This window comes from Marmota monax, unplaced genomic scaffold, assembly GCF_021218885.2.
Source record: "Marmota monax isolate L192 unplaced genomic scaffold, Marmota_monax_Labrador192_F-V1.1 WCK01_AAM20220418_F8-fsc00055, whole genome shotgun sequence".
Lineage (NCBI taxonomy): Eukaryota > Metazoa > Chordata > Mammalia > Rodentia > Sciuridae > Marmota > Marmota monax.
Window position 1 is genome coordinate 3,234,414 of NW_026695205.1, and position 27,022 is coordinate 3,261,435.

The window sequence follows — 27,022 nt, forward strand, 5'->3', positions numbered from 1 at the left end:
ATTTGACATCATCACTAAGTACTCGACTTTTGTATATATCACCTCTTGTGAATTTTCATGTTCATTTTCCTTACACAACCTATTTACTTAAAAAAAATAGTTTTTAAATGACTGAAAGGAACCATCCATCCACTCATAACCAATGACTGATGCCCAGACCTGGCAGGGGACAATGGAAAGTGATTCAGAAGTGATGGAATGATTCAAACAAAGAGAAAAACACCAAACACACTTTACATTTTGTGTGCTGATTTTTTAATGAACGTCTTATAATCTTACAAAATAACTGGCTGTAGCTGTTTTACGTTACAATACAGTAGATCAGCTCCTTTCACTATGTTTTCAATCAAACTGTCCCCTTGGGTGCTGACTGACACACTCAATAGTGATCACACAGAATAGAAGTGTCAAGTCCAATGCTGTACAGTGGAGGGATGGGAGGGGGCATCGAGAAGGGCTCCTGATGTCCTTTCCTGTTGGGCTCTGTCCATTCTCCCCACTCTGACCTCTCCTCTGTCTCTCTCTGATTGGAGGCTGCCATGCTAGTCATTGGAGTCAACCAGCCCTAGGCAACCTGGGCACTAGTGCCCCTTACTGTTAGGAAAAAGAAGAGACAGAGAGTGATTTTGGAACCAAGAAACAGAAGAGTCCCTGGGAAAGGCCTTCAATGACCTCATGGGTGGGTAAGAGCAGCAGAAAGACCAACAAATAGAGCAAGTGTGAGTTGTCCCTGGGATCTGTGGCCATGATACCAGTCCTTTGACTCTCGATGACCTAAGGTGCTCACAACACTTGGCCAGTGAGAAGGACTGGGAGAACCTGCCACCTCTGAATGCCCACAGCTGACTATGGCTGCGCAGCCTCAGCCTCAGCCTGCTCACACTGGGAATTGTCCTCTCTATTTCCCAGGGCGGTGGTGAGTAAATTGCAGATGTTACCAATAGAGAGCAAAGTACTTTAAAATGAAGTATAGGACAGAAACCTTCTCACCATTAGTCTTATGGAGAGATGAATCCCAGCGCCTGCTGGCCCGATTCACAGGCTCCTTGTTTCTTATTGGAGGTCAGGTCTCCCTGGGCTGGGTAACGCCCAAGATAACGAGGACTCTGCCTCAATAGCAAGAAGGATTGCCCACAACAGAGCTTGACATGTGTCGAGAAATTTGGATATTTTCCCCAAGAAAACAATTTTGCAAAGCGTTTGTGTGTCTGTGTGTTTAAATGGAGAACCTAAACTTTTCCATTGTCCTTTCCATATTAAAACCTATCAGGACTATTTCTTGTCTTCCTTGGGGCACCAAGGGTGACCTAGGCAGTGAGTGGTATTTAGGCTACAGTTACCCTAGTGGCTAGAATACTGGGGACAAGGGGTTTTTGGGTGGGCAAACTCTGCCCACCACTTCCCAAGGCCTGCAGCCTTTGTTCCACACAACACAGACCGATGTGTGCGGACTGCTCTATCCTCATTTTTTCCATTCCTGATATTATTTCTTGTGCTGAGCATGGATAAGATTTTGATAGTAGTGGATCATGTTTTCCTTTTCTTGTTTTTTGGAAAGCCGTTGCTTCAGTGTTGATGGGAGGAGTAGAAGACTTAATCAGAACAGAAAGCAATGGTGTAGAGGCCATGGCTGAACTCTAAGGTTTGCCTGTTCCTGGTTTTCCCTGGAGAGGAAACTTTGAAGGAAACAGGCTCAAGGCCCTTCCTAAGGTAAGACTGAGCATTGAGTAGAAATTGGCTCCTTCCTCTCTTTCCCCAAGGCCTAACCCAGAAACTATTAAAAAAAAATAACTACCACAGGCCATGTGCAAAAATAAAAGAGTCCAGGATGCAAAGAAAGGCAGGGCCAATGCAATCACTCCATGTGCTATCCATCTATCCACCAGGAAAGGAGAAAGACAACAAAATGGACCCTAAATAGTTGAAATTCTTCTTTCTCCCACAGAGTGTCAGCCTTGCTCCATGTTGTTTCCATGGCTTGCCCAATTGAAATCTCTGGTCACAGGTTTTATGCACCCACTTGAATAAAATTCATTGCAGACCCCGCAATGCTCAAAGGATCCACTGTGAACTTTGGAGTCTTGGAACAAGGACCAAATTTCCTTGACTTGTTCCATCCTGTCACTCTTGGCCCTGATTTAACCTGACCCCTCACCTCTCCATGGCCTCCTTTGGCTCCTTCATCCCCACCTGTTCTTCCATCTCTTCCCATCCTTCTCCTGGGTCATTTTTAAAACGTTTTCCCCTGCAAGATCAACAGCTAGTGATGTGGGTGTGCATGATGAACAGGCTTGGGGAATTCTAACAAAGAGGCCAAGTACAAAGCGTGTGAGTTTCTGTGATCCTGGTGCTCAGAGGATGAGCCTGAACACAAACTTGCTGACCAGCTGGTAGATGGCCACATTGGAATAGGCACATATGAAAGTGCAGAAAATCCAGTTGACAGTTCTGAGAATTGGGGAGGAAACACTACATTCTTTTTTGATAGGTGCTTAAGAACCACTGCCTTGTTCCCCTGGACCCACCCCCAGTGGGTGTCACGCCCAACTTCCCATGCCGTTTAGTGCTATCATTCCAACTCCCATCCCCTTTAAGTGGGCCCAGCTCCCAGGGCATAAAAAGATGATTAGCTGGCACGCTAGCATACAGAATCCTATCTGATCTCCCTCTCCTCCACTTCCCATTTAACCTGCCAATCCCTACACATAGAAATATGGCAGAAGAACTTGTGTGTCTGTCCTCAAAGCCTCAGCATTCATTTTGGACATGAACTTCACAGCAGCATGTGTGGAACAATGGGTAATTTTCAGCTTAGTAAACAGCAAAAAAATATAATATATAATATATTTATATAATTATGTTTAAATACTTATAAAGAATTATTAACTAACCTCATTATTTAAGAGAGACTACACAAAAGGAAGGGAAAGGCCAGTTTAGAGCAGACAAGCCCTGAAAGGTGACAATCCATTTGAAATGGGCATTGACAGAGTGTCCCTGGCAAGTTTCCTTCTAGCATTCTGATAATGGATTACACGTTTGGTGGGGCTGAGCAGTCAGTGGGGTGCAGAGTGGGGAGTCAGGCAGGAGCTAAGGTGGGTGGACTAGAATATTGATGGGGAGGAGGGTCCTTGTTTATCTATCTGATTTCTCCTTCCTCTTTTAATCAACTGCCAATTTAAAGAAACTTTTGCCTATAATTCTTCCCTACTTGGACTAGTTGATATGTTAGTTGACACCTATAGATATCCTCTCGTGTTTCTCAACAGATGGTCCACACGCTCTCTTCCTCCACTTGGTGACCTTTCTCCTTCACCTGCCCTGTGTTTCCTCCTGTGGAGGCCTCTCACTCTGCCTGCCTCCAGGGCAGAGGAGGGATGGGCTCAGTCCAGGTCCCACAGTTACTGATTTTCTTCTGCCTTGGGGTCTCGGCAGGTGCACTCATCCTGGTCACAGTCAGCAGCAAATGGAATGACCTAGGGGAAGGAAAGAGAAGTTGAAATAATGGGTGTGCGTGCCAGGTGCCACATGTTTCCACTGGCTTCCACGGTTCTCACTCGGTCCTGGAGGAAGTAGGATCACAATTCAGTATCACAGAGCTGGAATGAACCCTCAGTTCTCACACACCATGTCATTTCAGACAAGATCGTCCTTCTTCACTTTGCTTTCTCCATACAGAGAGTGAGAAGGACAACATAAACAGAGTGTGTGGTTTAAGTGAACTGATGGGTGTGAGATGCTCATCGTGGCCAGACACCTAAAGTGACTACTTCTAATGATACCTCGTATGTCTTACACTATTGTTTTTGTTGCTGTTAACATCGTCACAATATTCCTGTGTGTTGGAGGGATTGATGTTAGCTCATTCCCTCCTATGGAAGGCAGGGCTACCTGCTTTAACTCAGGACAGTGGAAGGACTATGTGGAAAGCCAGCTCTGGAGATTGTCTCTCTGGCTCCACTCTTCAGTGGTCTTGGGACACTAGGATCATCTTTGACATTTCTGAACACATGAAGTCTTGCTCTCCTGAGCCCAGGATATGCTTTGGCATGGTGCCACCCACTCACTCTTTGTGGTGGTATTGCTTCCTTTCGTGTAATTCTCCCTTCTTTGTGCCAGGAGTGGTCAAGCAAAAGTTGTCTTCTTCCTGCTTTCACTGATACCAGCAGATGAGTGCCCTATTTGAGTGTCTATAACCAGCATCAAAGAGAACTGGACATTTTGGAAACATGGTGTAAAAGATCAAAATGCATAAATGCATTCTACTGTCATGTATAACTAATTAAAACAAATAAAAATTAATTTTAAAAAGTTAGATATTTTACCCTCTGGCCACTGGCAATCAAATGAGATAAAATTGAATAGACATATCATATACAAGACTGGTCCTAGTACACTGGAGAGATGGGCTCGGGATTGGGCAAGTGGATTAGAGAATGGGTGGGGTTGTTTGGGGAAGTATCCCAGCATATTTGCACAAATGAAGTAAAGTGTGTTGTAGTAGTCAACAGAGGGGGTGTTCCTCTACACTCCAGTTCTTGTGAGTGACAGGCACTGACGTCCATTAAAGATAAGTCGTAGGTTTGCAGAGTGAGAGGGGGAGAGCTGCCTGCCTTCTTCCTCCAGAATCCAAGCTTCCTGTATAAGAAAGATGGTCTCTGTCCACAGTTATTTTCACAAGATGGAACAGAACCAGCTGGCCTGATTTCTGACCTGTGGCCCAAGCTCTTGACCTGTTTGTCTTAGTTCAGGATTTATTGATTTTTAGAGCAAATGAGGGCCAAATTGAATAGTGATATGATGAGCCCCTACATGCTTTGTACTGAATAAGTTAGTTCATTTAAATGGTGAAAATAGTGCCCAGCACACAGAGATTCAGCAAAATATATTAGCAAAGAAAGAGAAAGTATTCAGATCCACATATAGGTGACCTTGGTAGGCGTGGCTTTATTGTGGAGACAGGTAGGAGGGAGGAAGGAAATAATGGCTGCATTTTTCTGATTCATCAAGCTCGCCAACTAGCTTCAAATATCTTCAGAGCACTTGGATTTTCACCTATTTTATTATAAAATTTCAGCCTATTTAATTTTATAGACTTCACTTGAGCCTGTCTATAAATTTAACAGAGCCAAGCATAACAGCAATCAGAGGTATCAAGAAGGGGATTACGACTGTGGTCTGGTTCAGAGAGCACTCCAGGTGGTGCTCAGCAGCTGATGAACATGTGCCTGCAATACCGCTGTATGACGCCATCTGACTATTAATTTAATTATGAAGATGAATGATAGAGGGGAAGCATTTCACTGGTAACCTAGTATCCTTAAGGGCTAGAAACCATTGTTTTTCCTGCCTACAGAAGAATTTCCCGGACAATGATGAGCAGATATGAGAATTTCATTAGAAAAAGCCATTGCATTTATGATTGACAATTTAAAGGACTGGTGTTTTCTAAGACCCTATACTAAAGACTGTTACCCTCAATCTTGTCACTTTAGACATTCCAATGTTTATAACTTCTAATGTCATTATCATTCTCTTGGGGATTAAAACATCAAGTCTGCTGCACTGTGAAGCAGAGCTGGCCAGAGAACCTGCCTTCCTTCCACTGTCCCCATGCTGTCCCCAGGCACCCTCACGTACCTTCTTGGAGGAGAGTGTAGAAGAGCAGCAGTCTCCTCCATCATAGTGGCAGTAGGCCCGGTTGTTGATCGTGTCACACCAACCATCTGCTTGAAAAGGCTGTAAGGAGGCTGAGGTCAGAGTCCAGTGCAGTTTTGCTATCTCTGGCCCTCTTTCCCACTCCCCGACCCCAGCCCCCCATGGAGCTCCAGAGAGACTATGGATGAGCACCTCAGGAGCAGGACACATCCTCAAGAGGTGGAAAAACCTTGAGATAAGACCATCGGGCCTAAGAAATTGTCAGATTGCTCTTGCAGAACCTGCTCCTGGCCTACTGTAAGGTCTGGGATACTCATTAAATTCCTTGATCAACTTTTTTGCCTTCTTATAAATACTAGGTCTTTATAATATGTAGGTTACAAAAAGGTTCACACATTTTAGCTTTGTTGACCTCAGAAAAGGTCTGTGTATTAGACAGGATTCGCTTTAAAAGTCCCACTTTGTCAGTGAGAAACCAGGGGTGCATAGAGATGATAGGAATCGTCTGGTCACACAGCTAGCAGCTGGGCTCAGGCAGCGCTTGGCACATAGCTTGGCTTTCTGCAGCTCCTCCCACCTTGAGAACCACAATCCCCGGCCTGTCACCTGGTGTACTCAGGACTGGTGCTTAGAGACTCTAGCAGTCCTTGGGTGTTCTAAAGACTGCAAGGATGTCTGTCCGGAGTGCAGTGGTCCTAGGGTTGAGGACACCAGGGCTAGCACAGGAATGTTCCCACACACGCAGCCACCTGATGCCCAGCAGCTTGGCCCAGGGTTAGAGCAGAGAAAGTGAAACTGTTTCACTCACTGCTGTTACTGCTGCCAGTTAACAGGAACCAAAATGGGAAAGGGGCCCAGAAGAAACCAGAGTTAATGGAGTGTTTCACCCTCGAAGGGAATGTGTGATAAGAACAGCAACGAGCAGTTACAAATAGCTCAGCAGCCCACAACTGCCTCTCCAGGGAACCACCTCTGAGGGGAGCACGGCCCACAGCACCCTGGGCGGCAGGCAGGCAGCCCACCTTCTCAGGTGCAGCAGCTGCTCACTGTCCTGAGCTCACGCCCAACTGTAAAGCCTCAGCGCACATCTCGCACACAAACTGTTTGGGTCACAAAACTCTGGGATTCTAAGGTCACCTCCCAGTTTCCATGTTCAAATCACTTTCTCTCCCCGTGGCCTCCCTAAATGTCAAATAGAAGGATTATTCCCTATTTCACTGGGCTTTGATGAGATAGATCACTGAACTCAGAAATGATCATTAAATAATTTTCAGCAATTGAGCTATGTCAGAACAGACTCGTCCCAGCGATTACTTCAACGTTTTGATGTATTCGGTGGGGCCCTGAGCTCATTTGCACAGCCCATTCCACATGCAGACCAGGTTGCCAACCTCTGCGAAGCTGCTGCGCTTGTGTGGAGCACAACAGCTGCTGCACATCTGTATGGCAATGTCAGCGGAGAGCAGGAAGTGAGAATGAATTCTGTTTTCAACACAGGGCGCTCTGGGATGCAAGACAAAGATTTCGAGATGGGCGTTTGTCTTTAACACTGGAGCCTGTCCCTACAGTTCTGGAGAACTTGGACTAAATGTACATTCAGGACTTGGGTCCAAACTTGCAGCCAAATAGTCAGAGTTAAAATACAATTGGCACATCCTGTGGATGCTCTTGGATCCTCCTGGGAGGACCAGATATCTGCTGAGATTCCCCAGAGTTTCCTAGGCCTTTTTCAAGTGTTTAGAGAATATTTTTCTCATCTAACACTACATCTGTTTCTTTTCCTCCTACCTGGACTGACACATTGACAAAAACTTCATCTGTTCCTTTTTTTCTTTTCCATGTATTTTTCTATAAAAATTTAAAGAACATCCAAAACAGTTTTCTTATACACATGTAAGTATGTTCTTCAAATGGAGAATTAAAGGTGAGTCTAAAGATGTCTTCCTTTTCATAAAAACAACCTTCACTTTGAATGGGTTGAGTAAGGAATGCCTGGAAATCTTGATTTGCAGAGGCCTCACCACAGAGGGCTTCTTATCGCAAGAACACTAGGGAAGGTATTTTGAAAAGGGCAGTCATGGTCAATGTGAGCTTTTCTATGTCCCATTAGACTTCTACTGTGATGATCCCAAATGATTTCTAGAAGCTCCTTCTTTTCAGCTTTTAAATGATCATTTGGGAAGAGAAGAAAATTTATGAAAAGGAGCAGAAATTCAGAGAAAAGGTTGAAAAGACCCATGTATTTAATGTACTCTATACCTATTAGAATTAATTGCTCCTCCCCAACCTGCCAAAATCAACCACTCCACCCTCAACAAACAGAGTCTCCTATGGCAACATGTGCCTGGGACTCTTGACAGCTTGAGTACAAAGTTACAATGGAAAACTAGGAGGGAAAATGACTAATTGATCCAAAGTTTGAAAGCCTCTGAAGACTGGATGTAGAGTAGGAGATTCCAACCTCAGTGACTGCAAGGTGTTGGATCTGGGCCACCACTGCTCCCAGGAAACATCCCGAGGGAGGGTCCTGGGCTTGCTCTCTAGGCACACTGTGTACGTGGCTGAGTTTCGCCACACAAACATATGCTTACTTTTTCCCATAACACCAAGTGCATTTTTCAAATACCTGAAACTTATTCTTTATGGGCCCCTTTTCCATTTTTATTTCAATTATCTTGATAAAGGAAAAAATGTTTAGGAAATACCTGTTTATCTGCCTTTTAACCACTGAGAGTACACATAGGCATCAACACAAAGACTGTTATTTTCACTGCACGGGAAAGCTCTCCTCTTTCCTAAATGTGCCTCCTTAACACACACACACACACACACACACACACTATTCAGGTCTGATTTATCTTTGAGGCAAACATTCAAGCCCTTAGAATTATAACTCATTTAAATATCTAAATCTGAGAGACAGCCTGGGCTGCCCTTCTTGTGGGGCATGAGCTTCAGGAGACCTGTCTCAATTGTCACAGGAAGGCCTGTCATGCCAGCCTCCAGAGTTAGCTGTGTTCCAGGACGTCAAGGTGGCCAAATGGATGGCTGTGTGTGAATCACGGCGCACTTGCAGGAAAGGCTCTCCGTCCACACTACCTGTACCACTTTGGAAACTTCCCAAATGTGCACATAATTTTGTCTTTATGTATTAATGCTATTCCCACAGCAGAGCATCCTTATAGCAGGGCAAGGGCAGCCCCTTTGGCCCAGTGGCAGTTCCTATTTTAAAGCTTCTTTGTCATAAGGTGAGGGCAGAGATGGTGTCCTCTGTGATGCCTGTGGTTGTAGCTATTCATTTAATCTCTCTGTGTTCTTTACTCTGTGCCTACATGGGTGAGGTACTAATATGGGGACACGGAGATAATTAAAACATGCTTCTGCCCCTTGAGGAAACCCACTGTAAGAAATTTTAGCTAAGTGTGGTAGCTCAGAGCAAGCATCAAGAAGTGGAGAAAACTTAATTGGGGTCTTGGGGGTGGGAGAGTCTGCTGTCAGAGGTTGGTTCTGCCTAGGGCTGGGAGATTCTGAAGAGGAGGTGGTCTAAGAGGGAGGAGAGGATGAAAATAGAGGGGCGGGGGAGTCCCAGGCTGCCCATCCCAGAGCCCACCCTCAGGGAAGCTCCTCAAACTTTGATTGGCTAATAAAGCCGCCCTTACTCTAATCAGATTAAGGGCATTTTTCTTCCACATATTGCAATAGCACTGGAGACTACACTGAGGTTTTAGGAAGGCCACCTGCTCTTCAGACCTTCTGCTCTGCTCACCTACAGGTTGGGATCTCAGCCAAAAGGAACTGTCTCCCTGTAGGTAAGGTGTGTGGGGGAGAATCCTGTTCTGTTAGTCAGAGAGTGTTTCAGACAAGGAGAGGTTAAGCATATCTTCACCTGATGCCAAACACCAGTTTTTCTATCCAACTTCCCAATTTTGAGAGTAACAAATCAGACCCACGTCCATTTCTTCACATTCACTAGGCTACAGCAGGCCCCAAAGAAGCCCTTTTCCAAAGTAGCTGTGGCATGGCACCTGGAGGAGCCCTTGCAGCAGGATGAAGCTCTAGGTACAGTAGATGAATCTGTGCACTTCTTCCCTTTTTCTTCAGTGCTCCAGTGAATGGTGACATTCTGTCTGATTGTCATTCTCCTTCTCATCCCATGTGGGTTGAATATCTATGCTCCCAAACTTGTGTTGATGTAATTGCCATTGCAACAATATGAAGAAGTGAGGAGTTTTAAGAGGTAATTGGGCATGAAGATTCTGTCTTCATGAAGTGTTGTGGTTTAGAAATGAGGTGTCTCCCAAAGCTTATGTGAGATAATGCGAGACGGTTCTGAGGTGAAATGACTAAAGTATTAAAGTTGTGTCCTGATTGGTGGGAAAATCCACTGATGTGGATTAACTGGGTGAAAATTGTAGGCAGGTAGCCTGATTGGAGGAGGCAGGTCAAGGCAGGTGGGCCTTTATTTTGTCTCTGGACAACAGAGCTCCCTCTACGTCCTGATGCCACGTTGTGAGCTGCTTTCCTCCACCACGCCCTTCCACCAGGATGTGCTGCCTTACCCGGGCCCAGAGCTAGGAGTTGACCATCTATGGACTGAAACCTCTGGAACCATGAGCCAAAATTAACTTTTCCTCCTCTACTTTGTTCCTGTCAGTTCTTTTGGTCACAGTGAAATAAAGCTAACAAAAACATGAAGGGATTAATGCTTTTATCAAAGGAAAGAGCTCCTCATGAAAGGACACATTTGCCCTCTCCCTTGCCCTACCCTACCTTCTGTTATCCTTCCACCTCTGCCATGAGTAAGCCTCACAAGATGCTGGCCCCTTGACTTTGGATTTCTCAGCTACTAGAAAAGTGAGCCAGTAAATTTCTGCTCATTTTAAATTTCCTTGGCTCAAGTATTTTGCTGTAATAGCACAAAACAGACACCATGTCTCCGCCTACTGTGTCTGTCCTGCCTGGGCTTCCTACCCAAAGACAGCAAAGAATATAAAAGGGGGAGTCCTATTACAGCACCTCTCTTAGGATCTCAGGCAAAACTTGGGAGACCTTGGAGGGCCTTCAGGGACACTACTTGCTTCTCAATAAGACAGAAAATCACAAGTGCTTGCAGTGATATGGAGCAAAGGGAATCCTTGCTTACTTTTGGTAGGAATATAAATAGTACAAGCATTGTGAAAAATAGCATGGAGGCTCCTCAGCATGCCACAGGGACACAGGCCCATCAATGACCACAGCAGCACAACTCACAACAGCCAGGTTATGAAACCAGCCCAGGTGCCCATCAACAGATGACCTGATAAAGAAAATGTGGTGATATACACAATGGAGTTTTACTCAGTCATAAGGAGGAATGAAATGATGGCATTTTCTGGCAGATGGATGGAGAGCATCATGCTAATTTAAATAAGCCAGACATGGAAAGGTGAGGGTCAAGTGTTTTCACTCATATGTGGAAGCTAGAGCAAAATAAGGGGGGGGGGAGCAGATCCCATGAAGACCCAGGGGAGATCAGTGGAGTAGAGAAAGGGACTGAGGGGGAGGAGGGGAACAGGAAAGGAACAAATTGCAGAATGAAACTGACAAACTTATGCAATGAATGTACAACAGTCAATTCCAACTTTATGTATATCTATAAAGCACTAAATAAGAAGTGGAAGGCCAGTAGTAGTAGAGGAAGTGGAAAAGGGGGAGGGAGGAGAGGAGGGGAAAGAGGATGCAATTATATTCCATGCATGTATGATTATGTCAAATGGACCCCACTATTATGAATAACTACAGTACACTAATTAAAAAATTTTAAATAGAAATAGAACTACCATACACTCTAGCAATCCCACTACTGGGTATATATCCAAATGAAATGAAATCATTATGTCAAAGAGAGTTGTCCTCCCTGCACTCCAAAGGGACATAGATAAATGAAATTCTAAGAATAGATGAGCCTTGAAGACTATTTGTATAAAACCTTCATTTTATAAATGATGAAATGGAGTCTTAAAAAAGTGAACTGTCTTGTGTTTAAGGATAATTAGTGGCAAACCTGGGAACAGAGCCAATTCCTTCATTCCTGGTCTGGTGTTCTCTCTGTGATGCCACATGAACACCATCTGATGATTTCACTATGCATTTAATTTGTTGGGAACAAAGGGCAACTTAAATTCCTTTGGTGTCTCTACAAAGGGGATTTAGAAATCATTACAAGTTGATATGAGGTACTCTCCAAAACCTCCTGTGTTAATGCAGGAGGCAAAATGATTGCATTGTGAGGGTTTTAACCTTATCAGTGGATTAATCCATTTGATAGATTAATCATATGGATTGACTACCTGGTAACAACTGTAGGCAGGTGGGGTGTGACTGAAGTAGGTCACTAGAGGGAGAATACTTTTGGGGTTTATATTCCTCCCTGGATCCTAGCACTATTTCTTATTCCAAGCCACCATGAGCCGAGGAGCTTTCTTCTACCCCACCCTTCCACCATGATGCTTCCCTCACCTCAGGCCCAGAGTGATGAAGTCAGATGACTATGGACCAAATCTCTGAAATCATGAGCTCAAAATAATCATTTTCCCCTCTAAATTGTTCTTGTCAGGCTTTAAAAAAATTACCTTTATTTTACTTATCTATCTACTTATTTTTTATGTGGTGCTGAGGATGAAACCCAGGGCCTCACCCATGCTAGGCAAGTGCTCTACTTCTGCGCCAAAACCCCAGCCCCTTGTCAGGTATTTTGGTTGTGATGAATAACACATACATGGGGCATTTGTGCAAAATGAATCTAGCAATCCAACACAGAGACAAAGAAAAATCATAATCTCAATTCCCCTGGGGCTCACAGCCTCATTTCTCTTTTCCTCAGTTGTGGGTCTAGTTTTGTCCCAAATAAGCTCCCTGGCATTCTAGTTTCTCTGAGGCATGGGACTTGGTAGACCCATCGTTCTCTAGAGACCCATGTCTCCAGGAAGAAGCAACCTTGGGCTCCATGCACATCAAGAGCTGCTTGCAACCCAGAGCATTACTTCTGGGCCTCAGAATGCTCAAAGCAGGTGCTGGCTGCTCACTGCAGTCCTTTGAGGGAAGAAAGGGATGGCGCTCTTGCACTTTTCCAGGGCTCACCCCATGGGATGGGAGTGTCCCGTGAAGTCATATCTTTGGGTTTGCTGCCATCTTGGAAAACGTATGATTAAAATAGATACCTTGGAGTAGATTGGGCAGGAATATTTCCTTAGCTACAACTTCCTCTGGAATATCTCATCCATCTTCCTGGATCCAAAGTTTTTCCTGCCTCCAGTTTCTATGGTTTAGTTCATGTAGGTGCATTACCGAACTTCATAGTCCAAATATACTATCAATCAAAAGCTCAAGCTATACTATCCAAATACACTATCAAAGGCCTCTAGTTCAGTGCCTGATGTAGTATTTTTTTCAACAGATAAATTAATAGGATTGCCCTATTTGAAGGGGGAAGTTAACTTCATCATGAAGCAGGAGAACTCTTTATGTCCAGACCCCTTCCTTTCCATTATTCCTCTACTGTTAGAAAATCTGCTAGGCATGCTACTCTATAAGAATTACATAATTTAGACTCAGGTCTACTTTTAAGGGCATCTAGCACTTTTCTTCTTATTATATTTACTTTTTTTGTGTGTTTCTGGGAATGGAATACAGATATACAGCTACATCCTAGCTCCTCTTTCTTCTTATAAACATAGACACCGTGCACACTGGAGCTGAGAAAGATTTGTATACATATATCTATAAATAATGTATATATATGCAGATTTGTATATTTCTACTAGGTACAGAGTATTGTATGTATCCATTTATGGAAGTAGAAAGAAATAGGAATACACCATCTGAAAGTTCTCCCTCTATAAACCATCTAAAAATGCTGAATAAAATTTAACAACATTCCCTCGGTTCTACAGCTGGGATCTTAAGAAAGGAAGGGAAACTCCTGAGGGACCCAAATCAGAAAGAGATGAAAAACTCGAGCAGAAAGAAGGCAGCAAACCAGGGCTAGCCTGGGAACGTTTGCAAATCCATAATCAAAGAACAGAGGACTAGGTTTTGGCCCTTGCAAGGCAGGGAATTATAAGTAACTTGGCTGATATTTCATATGGAGACTCTGCAAGGACTGATAGCGAATGCCACAGTCATGCTAATGCTGCACAGGTTGGCTGGCTCACTTGGGAGCTAGGAAATCTGCTCATCAGCCCCGAAGTCTTCATGACTCAAATCCAGGCCTTGGCTAAGTCTTTAGTTGCTAAGATGCCAAGGACTTCTGGGTTACAAGCTGACAGGTGAAACTGCAGAATATCTCCTTGAAGGCCAAAGGTCAATTGTGCAAACAGCTATAAGCAAAAGTAGTTGAAAGAAGGAAAATGAGGACACACGCACTTGTTGGACAGGGGAGGGTGCAGACGTGAGGTCTGGTCTTGGGGTCTGCAGAGGGTTTCTGACCCATATGCAGTTGTGCAGCTTCTTTAAGAGGCCTCCAACCTCCACTTGTGCTGTATGCCCAACCCACAAAGATGGCAAAAGTGTATCTTTCAGGGGCCGAAGGCAAAGCCTGATTGTGATCAGCTCTCCTGGGTCTGACACTAGGACCAGAGCAAATTCCTGAAGGGTGCAAATGATAGTCACTGGAAAAACAGGTGAGATGAATTGAGTTGGAAAAAGAAAAGCTAAGAAAAACGAGATGGAGTGACTTCCTTTACCTGCAATGTTCCCATCTCCTTCAAGGTGCCCAGAGCTTAACAGCTTCTGTCCAGGAAAACATCAAGACCTGGAGGTGTGCTAGTTGGACCATTGCAGAGCCCAGCCCCGCTCCTTATCTACTACCAGAATCTGGGCAAGTCACGTAGATCCAAGCAGCATCCTCGTGAGAAAATGAATAACACCCCTCACAGGATTGTTGTGAACCTATGAAGGAGTGAATGTCCGTGCCTGCCCCACAGTAAGCCCAGTACCTCATGGCTTCTTGAAGGTGGCAGGAGTCTGCCATCATGCTAGCCATCCCAGGTTGGTGGGAAAGTTCTCTGCATAGACTCTGGTCAGAAAAACTTCAAACTTCTAACACCTTAGAGTCAAAACCATCAGTGCGCTCATCCCTGAGAGCCTCCTGCCCATTCCCTCACCACAAATGTACATCTGAGTGGGAAAGGGATGAGGGAAGTGGGCCTGAGGCATGTGAGAACAGACATGGGCCTTTCTAGCTTCCAGAAACTAGGGCACTCCTCAAAACCAGAGTGGTGACCTGCACATATTAGCCTCTGAAAAACCCCAAACCATTACAGGTACTTCTTCTATGACATGTGCCACAGAAAAACAGGAAGGTGAGAGAATCCTGGGGACTGATTTTCCAGTCAAAATGAACTTCCTCACAGCCCCTTTTATTTAGCTGCAAATGAAGCTGCAGAGTCACAGACTGTCCACCTTAAGTCTCAGGACACCAATCTGTGGCCCACCTACCTGTCCTCTAGGCCCAACATGGCCCAACCCGAGTGAATTGTGCCTACCCCAAGGCATGGGAGGAGTGGAGGGGGGACAGAGGTACAGTTGCAAAAAGCGAGGATGGGCAGGGGAATTTTCAGGTGAGGTCTGCGTACATCTGTGCCAGGAAACATTGGCTCAGTCAGAACCTGGCTTCTCAAGGAGAAAGGCATACACCTCCACTGGGTCCTGCATAAGCCATGGCAAGTGCCACCTGCCCCTCTGTCGAGAGCCACCGCATCAGCCACCCGGACTAGGGCAGGTGTCCTGGCCTTCTGATGGCCCAGAGGCCTCAGTGAGGTTAGGTGCTCAGGACCTCTTGCCCTGCCCCTCTCCCCTCTTGCCACCAAGAGAGCATAGAAACCTTTGCAGGCTGTGGGTGCTCCCTGGGCTGGATTCCAGCCACCCTGTTTATTCCTTCACTCTGAGTCACTATGTGGCCTTCTGCATCGAACCCCAACTCCACGTCTTAAAACAAACAAAGCCACCAACAAAACCTTCCCTTCCCTTCCATCAGGTCACTGGTACACTCAATCCAAATTCTACAAAGGACACAGGGTCTCTGTCCTTTGCTGTCAAAATCTAACTTCATGGTAGCCTCATCTCCCTCCTTCTGGAACCACAGAACCACACTTCTCAAAATGCTTTCCAGCAACAGCAGGCAGCTGACCTCTGGGACCCCAGAGAATGGCGTTCACGGTGCAGTAGAGTCTGAGCCTGGACTCCCTCAGGAATGAGCAAGGACACTCTATCTCCCCTTGCTGATGTCTCCAGTGTGGGTGGGTGGGCCTCCTTGTTCTCAGAACTTCCTTGTCCTGCTTTCACAGCCTGAATGGTGGGCATAGGTGGCTGCAAGGTGGCCTGATACAGTCTTGCTCAGCACACCTGGCTTTCTTCTTTAAAAGAGCAAAAGCTTAGCAATTGTCTGCTTGGGAACATTTCTGACTCCTCTCCAGCTAACTGGAGCCAGCCTACTGGGTCTCCAGGTCAGAGACAGAAACCTGGAACACAGGAGGTTCCAACTCTGCAGGGACCGAAGGAAAGAGCGCTTCTTTGTTGTCCTGCTTTCTGTTTCCCTGCTTCCCTCAGCAGGAAGCTGCGCGCCATCACAGCTCCCAAACCAGTCAGTGTCTAATGAACACTTGGAGCGCATCTGGTGGAGCCGCCTCAGAATTGACTCTGTAAACTAAGAAGTGAGAACGTTTCCCACTCTTCTTGCCTTTCCCCCAAGATTAGGTCACCTTTCCCCAATCTTGTTCTCTAACTGCCGCAAGTATTTGTTCTAGCAATTACTGACCTCAAAGTATCACCTGAAAATAGCTTAGCTGACCTTCCAGAAACAGGCTCACGTAGGCTTTTAACAGACACCAAATTTAAAGATCCAGACCAACAAGACAGAGCAGAATCTCAGGCCACCGTAGGCACCAAGCTGATTGGAGCAGGACCTCCTGGGCCTGCACCTCCTAGACAGCCACGCCTTGGCCACTCCTCTCTGGGCCCTGCACCAGTTGTCTTGTGTGGAACATTTAGTGGTACCTGCTTTGCTCAAGAACTCACATGGTTCTGGAGGCTGGGATGACAGAAAACCTGTAGCTGGGACAAGAGCAGGGAAGGCAGGTGGACCCTGGCAAGGATGGAGCCTCTGGGGACTCTGGGTCCCGCAGGCACCTGCAGCTTGTACTTCCCTCTGCTCCGTCTGCTGGCTTTTTGGCCTGCCTTCAGTTTATGGCAGGTGGAGGCAGGACCGAGCTGGCCACCGGAGGTCCCACCACGGCCCCAACCTGTGTGCTCTCCACCCACACCACACTCGCACACCTGCCGGGCAGCTCGGCATTTCTTGGCTCCTGAGCTTCCAGATCCGTGGTGGAAGGTGCCCAGGGACACAGACAGTGGGAGGAAACACGGTATTCACTGTTTGGTTTACTACTTTTCTTGGCCTTTCTGCCGCTTGCTGAGTATTTTTTTCTTTCTCAATCTCTCTCATCCTCTCCCTCCTTCCACCTCTCCCTCTTTCTCCCTCTGTCCCCTTCTCAGGAGCCAGATACCCTGGGGAAACCCTGAGGAGAAAGCCGAGACTCCCAGGGCCAGAGAAGTTTCAGAACCGGAACAGCTGGCGAAGGCCTTCCCGGCCGTGGCCACAGCCCACTCTCTCGGAAGTGTTCACCAGGTGGACCTGCGCCCTCGGCTCTTGGGCTTCATCTGTGTTCATGAGATGTAGCTCAGGGCACTTGTCTCTCTTCCCCACTCCCTTTCACATATATACAGTGCATGTGGGTATACATATGTGCTTACATTAATGTATGAATATATGCCCGTACACATGCATAGTACAAATATGACACACATTGATGTTTCCTCTCATACATGTGAGACATATATAGGAATAGCAATTACTAATACATAATTATATTACATACAACAAACATTTTTTATACACACTCACCCATACACACACACACAGTTTCTCAGGAAGTTTCAGGTACAGGGAGCAAACCTGCAGGTAAAACTTTTTATGAAATATAAACCATCATGTAGAAGCAAAGCACTATCCTTTTATTTCCTATGTGCACAGTCAGGCCTGTGCACATGATCTCACTGAATCCCCGTAATGGCCTATTGGGGTAGGTTCCATTATCTGGCTATGTTCTAAGGGAATGTCCAAAAACTGGAGCTGTAAAGGAATGAGTCTGAAGACAGGAGGTGGAGCCGCTCTCTGAGGCCCAGGCCTGACCTGCCCATGCTGCCTCCAGCTTTGTAAGTGACATTCTCCACTTTGCCTCTCAGTCCTGCTCGCCTGGGCACGCTCACTGACACCACTGGCAGGAGGCAGCCACCCTCTGTCTCAGGAAAACTTGGTGTCACACAAATGTGTAAGTGTATCACATCAGACACGAAATGGCAAACAGCTCGTAAGAGCCAGGCCCAGGCTCCTGGCTAGATTCTGGGATTCCTGCCCCATACATACTTAGTGCGTCTCATGCACAAGGGACCAGTAGATTCCATGCATGATGCAGTCTATACATTAAAGAGGCTTCTGTGGGACAAGCACTGAGTAGGACCGAACTCTGACATGTGAGACAGTGGAGAAGGGTCTCTCCTGTGGTTCTAGGCAAATGGAGGGAAAATTCCCAGAGTCACTGATGGCACCAACGCTGAGAGCTACAGAAATGCCGAAAGGGAAGGAGAAGGCGCTTTTTGGAAGAGCTTTATGGAGTGCTCAGGATTAGGCCTAATCTTTGAAGGATGAATAGGATTTGGGCAGAGAAGTGGGGAGAATAATCCCCCCAGGAAGGCCAGATACCAGCCAAGAGTTGAGATGGGAAAAGAAAAGATATATCTGTGGTTTTCTGCTTTGAGTGTTAGCAATCCAAGTTTGGAACTCAGTCAAAATCTCTATCCAGGAGAATTTGGTCCATATCCTAAAGACAACAAGGAACAACTGAAGGTGATTGTTTATTTTTTTGAACAAAAGAACATGACAAAGTTATGCTTCAAAGGTTGACTCCAGGGACAATGTAGGGAAGGTTCAACAGAGAGCTAGAGGGCCCCAGAGCAGGAAGAAGTTGATTTCAAGCAACATAAACTGAGAACAGAATTGGCCGTCTGTGACAGAATAGAAAGGGCAAACAGAAATGGCATTAGGGAGGAAGGTTGATGGTACTGGGTGAGTGGTTATATTTGGGGAGAAGATGGGTAGACATGAAGGTTAATGACATTTTGACTATTTAAATCATGATACGGTTTTCTCAAAAAATTTGCTCATTGTAAAGCTAGAAAGAATCTCTACCACCATCCAAGGCCTAAGTTACAGGATGCAGATCAAAATCAGGGAGCAAGTGTGTCGTAGCTCACAGTGAGAGGCTGCATACATTTTCTTTTCCCACATAAACATAGAGGGTCTCAGCACATTTCTGTCCTGCCTGATTTGCAAGCTTTCTCCACAACTATTTTATCACCCCCAGCAACAACCAGGCCCACTTGAGTTAAGGAATGACAAGAGGGGGGTATCATGTTTATTCTACAGTATTTTCTTGCCAATTGTCTTGTTTCTTTTAGCCTCCGTCTAGTTTTCAGATCTGGTATCTATGGACAATTCAATTTGTGTGGCTGATTATTGTGGTTCTCATCCCCAGGATGTCATGCACTCGGGCTGTCAGCCTGCCTGTTCTGTTCTCACTAATCTGTTGATCCATCCAGACTCGCTCTCACCCACATGGAACCTATTCTCTGCGCAAGTGTCTCATTCGCGTCTCCTTTCCTCTTGCTTGTCTGTGTACCTTATGCTCTCATCTGCTGACCAGCGCATGTGGCTCCTGAGTCTCTGACCCTCACTAAGCAGGGTTCACTGGAACACCTCTTTCCCTTCTCCCTCTGGCTTAAATCTTACTAGGGAGGTGTCCTAATAGGTGGTCAGCCCCCCATGTTCCTCTCTTAGGTTTTTTTAAAAGACTTTCATTTCTAGTATATAGGTCATGTATTTGTTTCTCTGGTTTTAGATTTCCTACCAATTTAAAAACACAGATTGGAGAATCAGGCTACCTGGGTTCACTAACTGGCCCTGTGGTTGCTAGCTCGGGAACTTGGGAAGTCAAGTACCTTATTGGCCACTCAGTTTCCTCTTCAGTGTGACAAGATTGGTTATAAAAGTAATAATTCCTCACCATGTGCACCTTGCATACAGTAAGCACTCAGTAATGTTATTAACTATACCATGTAACCGCAGCTACTTCACCTCGCCCCCATGAGCAACAGCCTGGAACCTCTGGATATCAGTGGTTCCTTGCTTGTGAAAGCAGAGCTATCAGATAACCTAGTCATTCTTCCTCTTTTAACTATGCTCTGTAACCCAGCGAATCTTACCACTTACCTTGCCCAGTTATGGGATAGAATGATCACATGTAACGCGGCTGCAGGGCAAGCAGAGAATCTCTGCAAACCTTCCTGAAGCACACAGCATAAGCCCCGGGTTTTGCTGTTGGTAACTGAGGGGCAGCAGCAATGCTGAGCCACAGCTGATATCTTTCCCTGGTTTCTCCTTCTCATCCATCATCCCTACCTATGCTGAACTCCCCACCCAGGATCAGCTTACCCATCCCCACCAGCTGACTGCACCTTCTCCTCCTCCCAAGGAAAGCAGGTGATATACTAGGAGCCAATGACTAATGTGTATGTGTGTATGTATATATATATATATATATATATATATATATATATATAAAATATCAAGGCAAAATGAAACTTCAATTGTGAGAAGCTTGGTACTTTATGAACCACACTGAGCAGACAAGTATTTGAGGGAAAAATGAGAACATACATAGCACCCCAAAATGACCTAGTGGAGGTAGAGATCTGGTAAACAGAATTGGAAAACCCAACTCTAATGAATGGGGCATTTTCTGCCCAGGTGAAGTGAGAATGAGCAGAATACATGAATTTATCAATTGATCTATTTTGCTGATTCATCAACCCACAATTTTCAAAGCTCCCATCTGAAAAGAGAGGCATGAGGAGGGGGCCCGAGGAGCACAGGCAGGGCAGCTCTCCTCCTCAGTTCCCGGGCTGCTCTGGATAGGTCTGGCCCTCAGGCTGGGCACATGGGGCATGAAACCAGGACAGGGGAGAGAGGGCCAACCTGGCCAGGCTGCAGGCACCCCCTCCTTAGCTACAGTGCCATCGGGGTCACATGTGGTTCCAAAGGCAGAGACCATTTCCAGAAATCTAATGCATTTCAGACATGCACCACCAAGTTTCATATTTCTCACATTAGAAAGACTTCGGTTGAATTTAATCTCATTTTCAATTAGTCATCACATCTCCTGGTGAGGTAGATTAATATGATTATCCATATTCCACTGATGGGGAAAATGAGACAAAGGGTCATGTCCCAAGGTCACTTGGGGAATGAGCAATACAGGCAAAAATTAAACTTAAGCATTTTAAATTTCCAAACCAGCACAGGAGAGGACGTCGGGGAGTAGGGCTCATCTCAGTTTGTTCAGGGTCTTCCACGTCTGCAGAATACACATTCAATTTACTACTTGGTGTGTCTGATTAAAAAATAAAGTAAAAAGCAAAGCACTACTTCTAGCTCTAGCTCTGAACCCCAATATTCCATATTTAATGCATAAGGAAGTTACCAAAAAATATATGACAAGAACAGCCAAATGAGAATAAAATGAGTATCACTTAGCCAATTGTAAGTTTTTATTAACTATTTATGGAATGTTTAATATTAAATTAGATTGTACATATGGGGTGAGGTTTAAGCACAGGAGATGGAACATGGGGCCTGCTCTCCAGAAGCTGGTCTTCCTGAGCATCCAGAATAGGTACAGCAGCAGCACACTCATAAGCACTCACCCTCCAACGGTGCAGGCAGGAGCCAGGCATTTGCTTCCCACAAGGGCTGTTCAAAGCATGTATAATGAGGAGCTCTTGACTGCACTTATTTCAGAGCAAACTGAGATATTAGTGTGGCGGGTAGCCCATAGCATTGGAATACACCACCCCTGCCCTTCCAGTCCAGTTACTTTCTCTCCACCTCCATTATCATTACCATGCCCAATAATCAAACACGTGTCCTTCCATTGCAGAAATGGTTTTTCATTAAGCCTCTTTTCTCCCCTCCCTTTCCACTTCCTCAGTTGAGTGAGGTGGCCCTCCATTGTAACATTAGTTCAGGAAGGTAATGATAAGGTTTCACCTGTCTGGTCCCAATTTGCCAGTATGATCCCTTCCTGAATTACCAGTCCTCTCACCCTTTCTCTCTCATAGAGACATCGTAAGCTCACCAGTTAGCCATATGTTTCTGTATGTTTCCCTGCCTTGTTTATGGCGCTATTGAGCTCTGTGACCATGTTCTGGGAAATGGGATCAAAAATCAAACCCATGCTTTACTTTTGGCCCAAGGGACTCAAAGAGTTACTAGCCTATCTGTATTTCTTCTCTGCCTCTTTAGAGAAGATACCAGATTTCACATTAGTGAGAGGTAAATCCTTTGTGGTGTTAAAGCACAGAGGTTTCATGGTTAATTTGAGATTGTAGCCCATCCTGGTTAATCCATATTTTCCTATGTATAACCTTCGTTAGGTGCAAGGTATACAGACTCAGTGATCTACCCCGTAGTCACCTCTTTGACTTTGAATCATTGCACACTTCCCCAAGATGATATTTGTTTGCTTCACTGAGAAAACTAATAATATTTTCTGTTATATGCCACTGATATTTTGGGGTTGTCATGTGACATTATTGCAGCAATGGCTGATTGACAGAGGGATTAGTATCAGAGGTGGATGTGACCATAACAGAACTAAAACATGTGGTTTGGATCTCAAGTAGAGCAGCAAGAAGCAAAGGAACTGCCTTAGAAGGCTGGAAAACTGATGTTCCTCATTAATGCAGCAGCAAAATATTTAATAAAATGTTTCCTATAGTTACTTGTGAGTAATTTACATTGCTAACTGTTATAATTTGCAGGTCAGAAAATTTATTAATACCCTATTGGCTTTGAGTAAAGAGACTTTGAAGAAGACTGTCACTAGGATTAGTTGGTGGTTATCACATTAATTTGAAAAGATATTGCAAGAAAAGATGAACTCAGAAAATGCTGCTGCTTTGCCAGCACAATTGACAGGGAATAGCAAATATTAGAAATTCTATGACTTGTAGTACTAAAACAATAAAGCTGTTTCTCAGCTCCAGCCAGCCAAAGATAAAATAGTACATCAACCTTCAGGACCCACGGGGAATGGGTCTAGGACCCCACATGTACCAAGCTTTATGGATCCTCAATCCCTTTATAAAATGGTGCAGTGTTTGTATTTAATATACACACATCCTCCATACTTTAAATCATCTCTAGATTACCTTTTAATGCCTAACATAATGTAAATGCTGTACAAATAGCTGCTATATTATATTGTATGGGAATCACGGCAAGAAAAAGCCTGCACATGTTCAGTTCAGATGCAATTATTTCCCCCAATACTTTTAAGCTACAGTTAGTTGAGTCCATAGATGTGGAACACGTGGATGTGGAAGGTCAATTGTAATGCCTTGTGTTAGAAAAGCTTTCTAGGACTGAAGAGAAGACAACTTCAGGCAAAAACAAAACAAAACAAAAAATAAATAAATAAAAACAGGCCAATGGTAGACCAGGACCCCATTTGTTAGGACCTCTAATTGGATCACATGGCTCCTAGGAGATCCATGAAGCCAACAAAGAAAGTTCTGAAGGGGAGACCAAGACCTCTGTCTGAGGGAAGCTGTGCAAATTCAGAAGAGCTGTAATTAAAAAAGAGGCGCAGATTGAAAAGACTTGTGAGGATAGCGCCTGACATATGAATTCGACTAGAATTAAATATATACAAAACCACAAATCTTGTAAGAGTTGAGTTTCCAAAAGCACCATTAGCTTGGATTAAAAGAGACTTATTTTTTAGAGAACAGAAAAGGACCTTTGAACTCACTATCTTCTACCAGGAGAAAGCAGATGGACAGAGCTGCCAATTTTCAAAAGGGAACGTTCCCTAGTGCTCCCTATGTGTGACCAAAGAAGAGGACAGGACTTCCATGACAAGAGCAAGGGCCATGAAGAGGGATTCCCTGGAAGCTAGGCCCAGGGAGTAGTCAAAAGTTTCTACACAAGAAGTGCTCCCGCTCCTCATGGCAGAGGTTTTTGCAACTCTTGCTCAAAGGGATTTCAGAGTTGCTGTGCATCAGTGACTTTTATGTGCCTCTCATTATTCTTCTTGAATGGGAATGTTTATTGGGGTTGTTTTGTTTCTGCTCCACTTTGTACATGAGATGAGTAGGAGAAGCAGAGTTTGTTATTTTACTGTGTGGGGCTCAGACTAAGAAAAGCTTCACTGCAATCTGATATAAATCATGAGAATCCAGATTCTAAACTTGATACTACAAATGATAATATGACTTTTGCAAAGTCTTGGAGTAAGGTGGAGTGAATTTGAATTTGTGACTCGAAGGGCTGACTAGTATTGATCTACAGTTCTTTGGATGCTCCTTTCTTTGCCATGAATTCACTATTAGAGTATGTTCTACTGTCTTTGGACTTAGCCATGTGGCTTTCCTGACTAATGGAACATGAGTGACAGAGGCTACGCTCAACAAGAAGATTTAAATGCACTGACATGCCTTAGCCCTTCCTTCTGTGCCCAGGTGTTCCAGGATGAGAAGAACAAACCTGGGTAGCTGCTGGCCTGAAACCTGGATACCTGGGTGCCTGAGAGGAAACTCATGGAGTATCCTTGAATGCATTCCATAACCTAATGTAGAGTCACGTTACCCAACCTGCAGGTGCAAGGGTGGGAAAAACATTTTGCTCCTAATTACGTTGATACTTGTGGATTCCTTGTTATGCAGAATTATTGCAGAAAATCCAATAGCTATCTCCAGCCAGCTTATTCTTGCATTTCCTTTTGCACCTTTGACTTTCCACACACTCCTCTCTCTCCTTTAAGCCCATTTCAAATGTTTGCCCTCTACGAAATCTTCACTCGTGACCAAAGTTATTTGCTTTATTCTCTGTGACCCCCATATGACTTGGCTCATATCTTTTGTGTTATTGTTCCTTGGACAGGAACTTGTGTTTTGGTCTCTGTTGTATTCACTCTCTTGGGGGCTCCTTGTTGAGTTTCGCAATCTCAACCCATGGTGGGCACTCAGAAAAATATAATTTTAAGAGAAGAAATGAGTGAACGGCCCTGTAGGAGTGACCAAAGCTTTGTTATTGTGGTGTCCATTGGGAAGGAGTCTATGACATGCCTGCAAATCTTAGTCACTGGGGTGAATGGCAAACTTGGAGACTGAGAAATGGTATGAGCCTGATACAAAAAAAGCTGGACAAAATGTTTTCTTGTGTGCTGGAATTTGGAGACCTGGTTTTTGTAGCTAAACTTGGAGAGGGGGAAGATGCTTCGCGTGCATGCAGTATTGTACATTCCTGGGTTAGAACATGTTTTCATTGGGTGTTGTGGTTTCTCCCCACCCCCCTCCATATTTCTCTCTTACTCTTCTCTCCCTAGCACTGGAAGTATCTGTGTTTGCAATAACAAAACAAAACAAAACAATACAAGTCTACTCCAGTATGAACCAGGAGAAAATTTGTACATCAGTTGGTGTAGGGAGCAGAAAACAGGAGGTGAGGGTGGGGAGAAGAAAGGAAAAACAGTTGCCATGAGGTGAAAAGAAGGAAATACCACGTGTGGCAGACACACGGCTGGCACAAGGGACAGCAAGTTCTGTTGTCAAGGACACCGGTGTGTGCATGTGTTTGTGCGTGTGAGTGTGTGTGTGTGTGTGAGTGTGTGCGTGTGCACACGTGAGCAGACACCCAGGGTCTGCACTTCAGGAAGCTGGCTCTTGGCTGGAGCCTTGCTCGGGTGGAATGCGGCCTCAGTGGCGGCCTCACCATGGCTTAGATCTCCAGACAACTTCTTCTTGCAAGTATATTGCAGGCTAGAATGGGTGGTGGAAAACAAGCCTGACAGGAGCCACAAGGGCCTCCTGACCCATTTGAATCATTCTCCTGCCAAATTTTCATGGCTGATCTTAAATAAGGAGGAAAGCCATGCATAAGGCTGAGGAGGCCATGGAGAATTTCTCCTGGGAAAATGTCTTAGAGTCACTGGGCCAGGGGGACTGAGACAAGCGTGAGGTAACAAGTCTGTTTTCAAAAGAGGTATATGGTTCTTTGGTCGTGTTGGGTTCAGTTTGGTTTAGATAAATTTTCAAGGACTCATTTTCTGTCTTCTAGTCACTCTGTCAATGAATAGAGTCAAAATGTGGCAGAAGATGTGTCTGCTCTACAGAGGGTGACTCCTATTAGGAGAGCTTCCCAAGGAAGGCTCCCCAGTCGGGTTGGGGCGTTCTGCTGGGAGGCCAGGATGGAGCTGTAGTTGACTTCCTCCATTGAAGCATTGAAACCAGCTTGGAGAGGAAGAACCCAGGAGAGGAAAAGCTCCCTCAGAGCTGTGGGCCTGAAAGGACCAGGTGGAGTTGAAAGAAGAAGAGCAGAGTTGTCCCTCCTCTCAGTTCTTTTTTTTTTTTTGTTGTTGTTTGTTTGTTTTTATATATGACAGCACATATAGAGCACAATTTTTCATATCTCTGGTTGTATACACAGTATATTCACACCAATTCATGTCTTCATACCTGTACTTTGGATAATAATGATCATCACATTCCACCATCATTAATAACCCCATGGCCTGCTCCCTTCCCTTCCAGCAACTTTGCCCTATCTAGAGTTAGTTTTAGTTCTGCTGCAGCTTTACCTGCACAGTTCCTGGGAGAGGCTCAGCTTCCTCTGCGGGGACTGCCAGGGGTTGGCACTAAGGGACAGCCACCTGCAGTATTGCTATGTCCAGGCTAGGCCTGCTGCAGAACCCGCCCCCACCCCTCGGGCTCCATGGTAAGGATGCCATTCCCATGCATGGGTGTGGCATTTTCTTGTCTGAAGATGCTTTCGCAAGCATTATTTTAAGACTCAACAGAAAAAAACTTTATAAGTCAACCTAGAGAGATATTTTTTTTTCCTATAGGAGTTAAGAGACTTTGATTGAGGTCACACAACTAAAGAGAAGAAAAGCAATATGTGCAACTAAGTCTTCTTTGTCCAGTGCACAAACAGCCTTCAAAGAGCTAAAGGGACCATGGGAGTCTAAATTCCTTCCACCACACCAAAAGCCCTAAAACAGGGAGATGCTAACTATAAGCTCAACAAAAAAAGCATTCACTAGAAAAGACTCTTGAAGGAGTCATAAAACTCAGGGTCTTCTGTGAATCTTTTTACTCTGCACATGTTGGCAAAAATCCCCCTCCCCACAGTGGTGAGGCTGCTTCTTCA

At 45.0% G+C, this 27,022-nt stretch overlaps 1 protein-coding gene across 1 annotated transcript in view; it reads right to left on the reverse strand.

Annotated features, from left to right (window-relative positions):
* Window positions 1-232: 232 nt before the first annotated feature.
* The window catches only part of Pappa2 (pappalysin 2), a 251,429-nt gene continuing 224,639 nt past the window's right edge, over window positions 233-27,022 (reverse strand). Inside the window, exons 22-23 of the mRNA XM_046430234.2 lie at window positions 5,641-5,739; window positions 233-3,476 (exon numbers count right to left, since the gene is read on the reverse strand). Coding sequence (XP_046286190.1) covers window positions 3,402-3,476; window positions 5,641-5,739 — 174 coding nt within the window. The 3' untranslated portion in view covers window positions 233-3,401. The remainder of the gene's footprint in view (window positions 3,477-5,640; window positions 5,740-27,022) is intronic.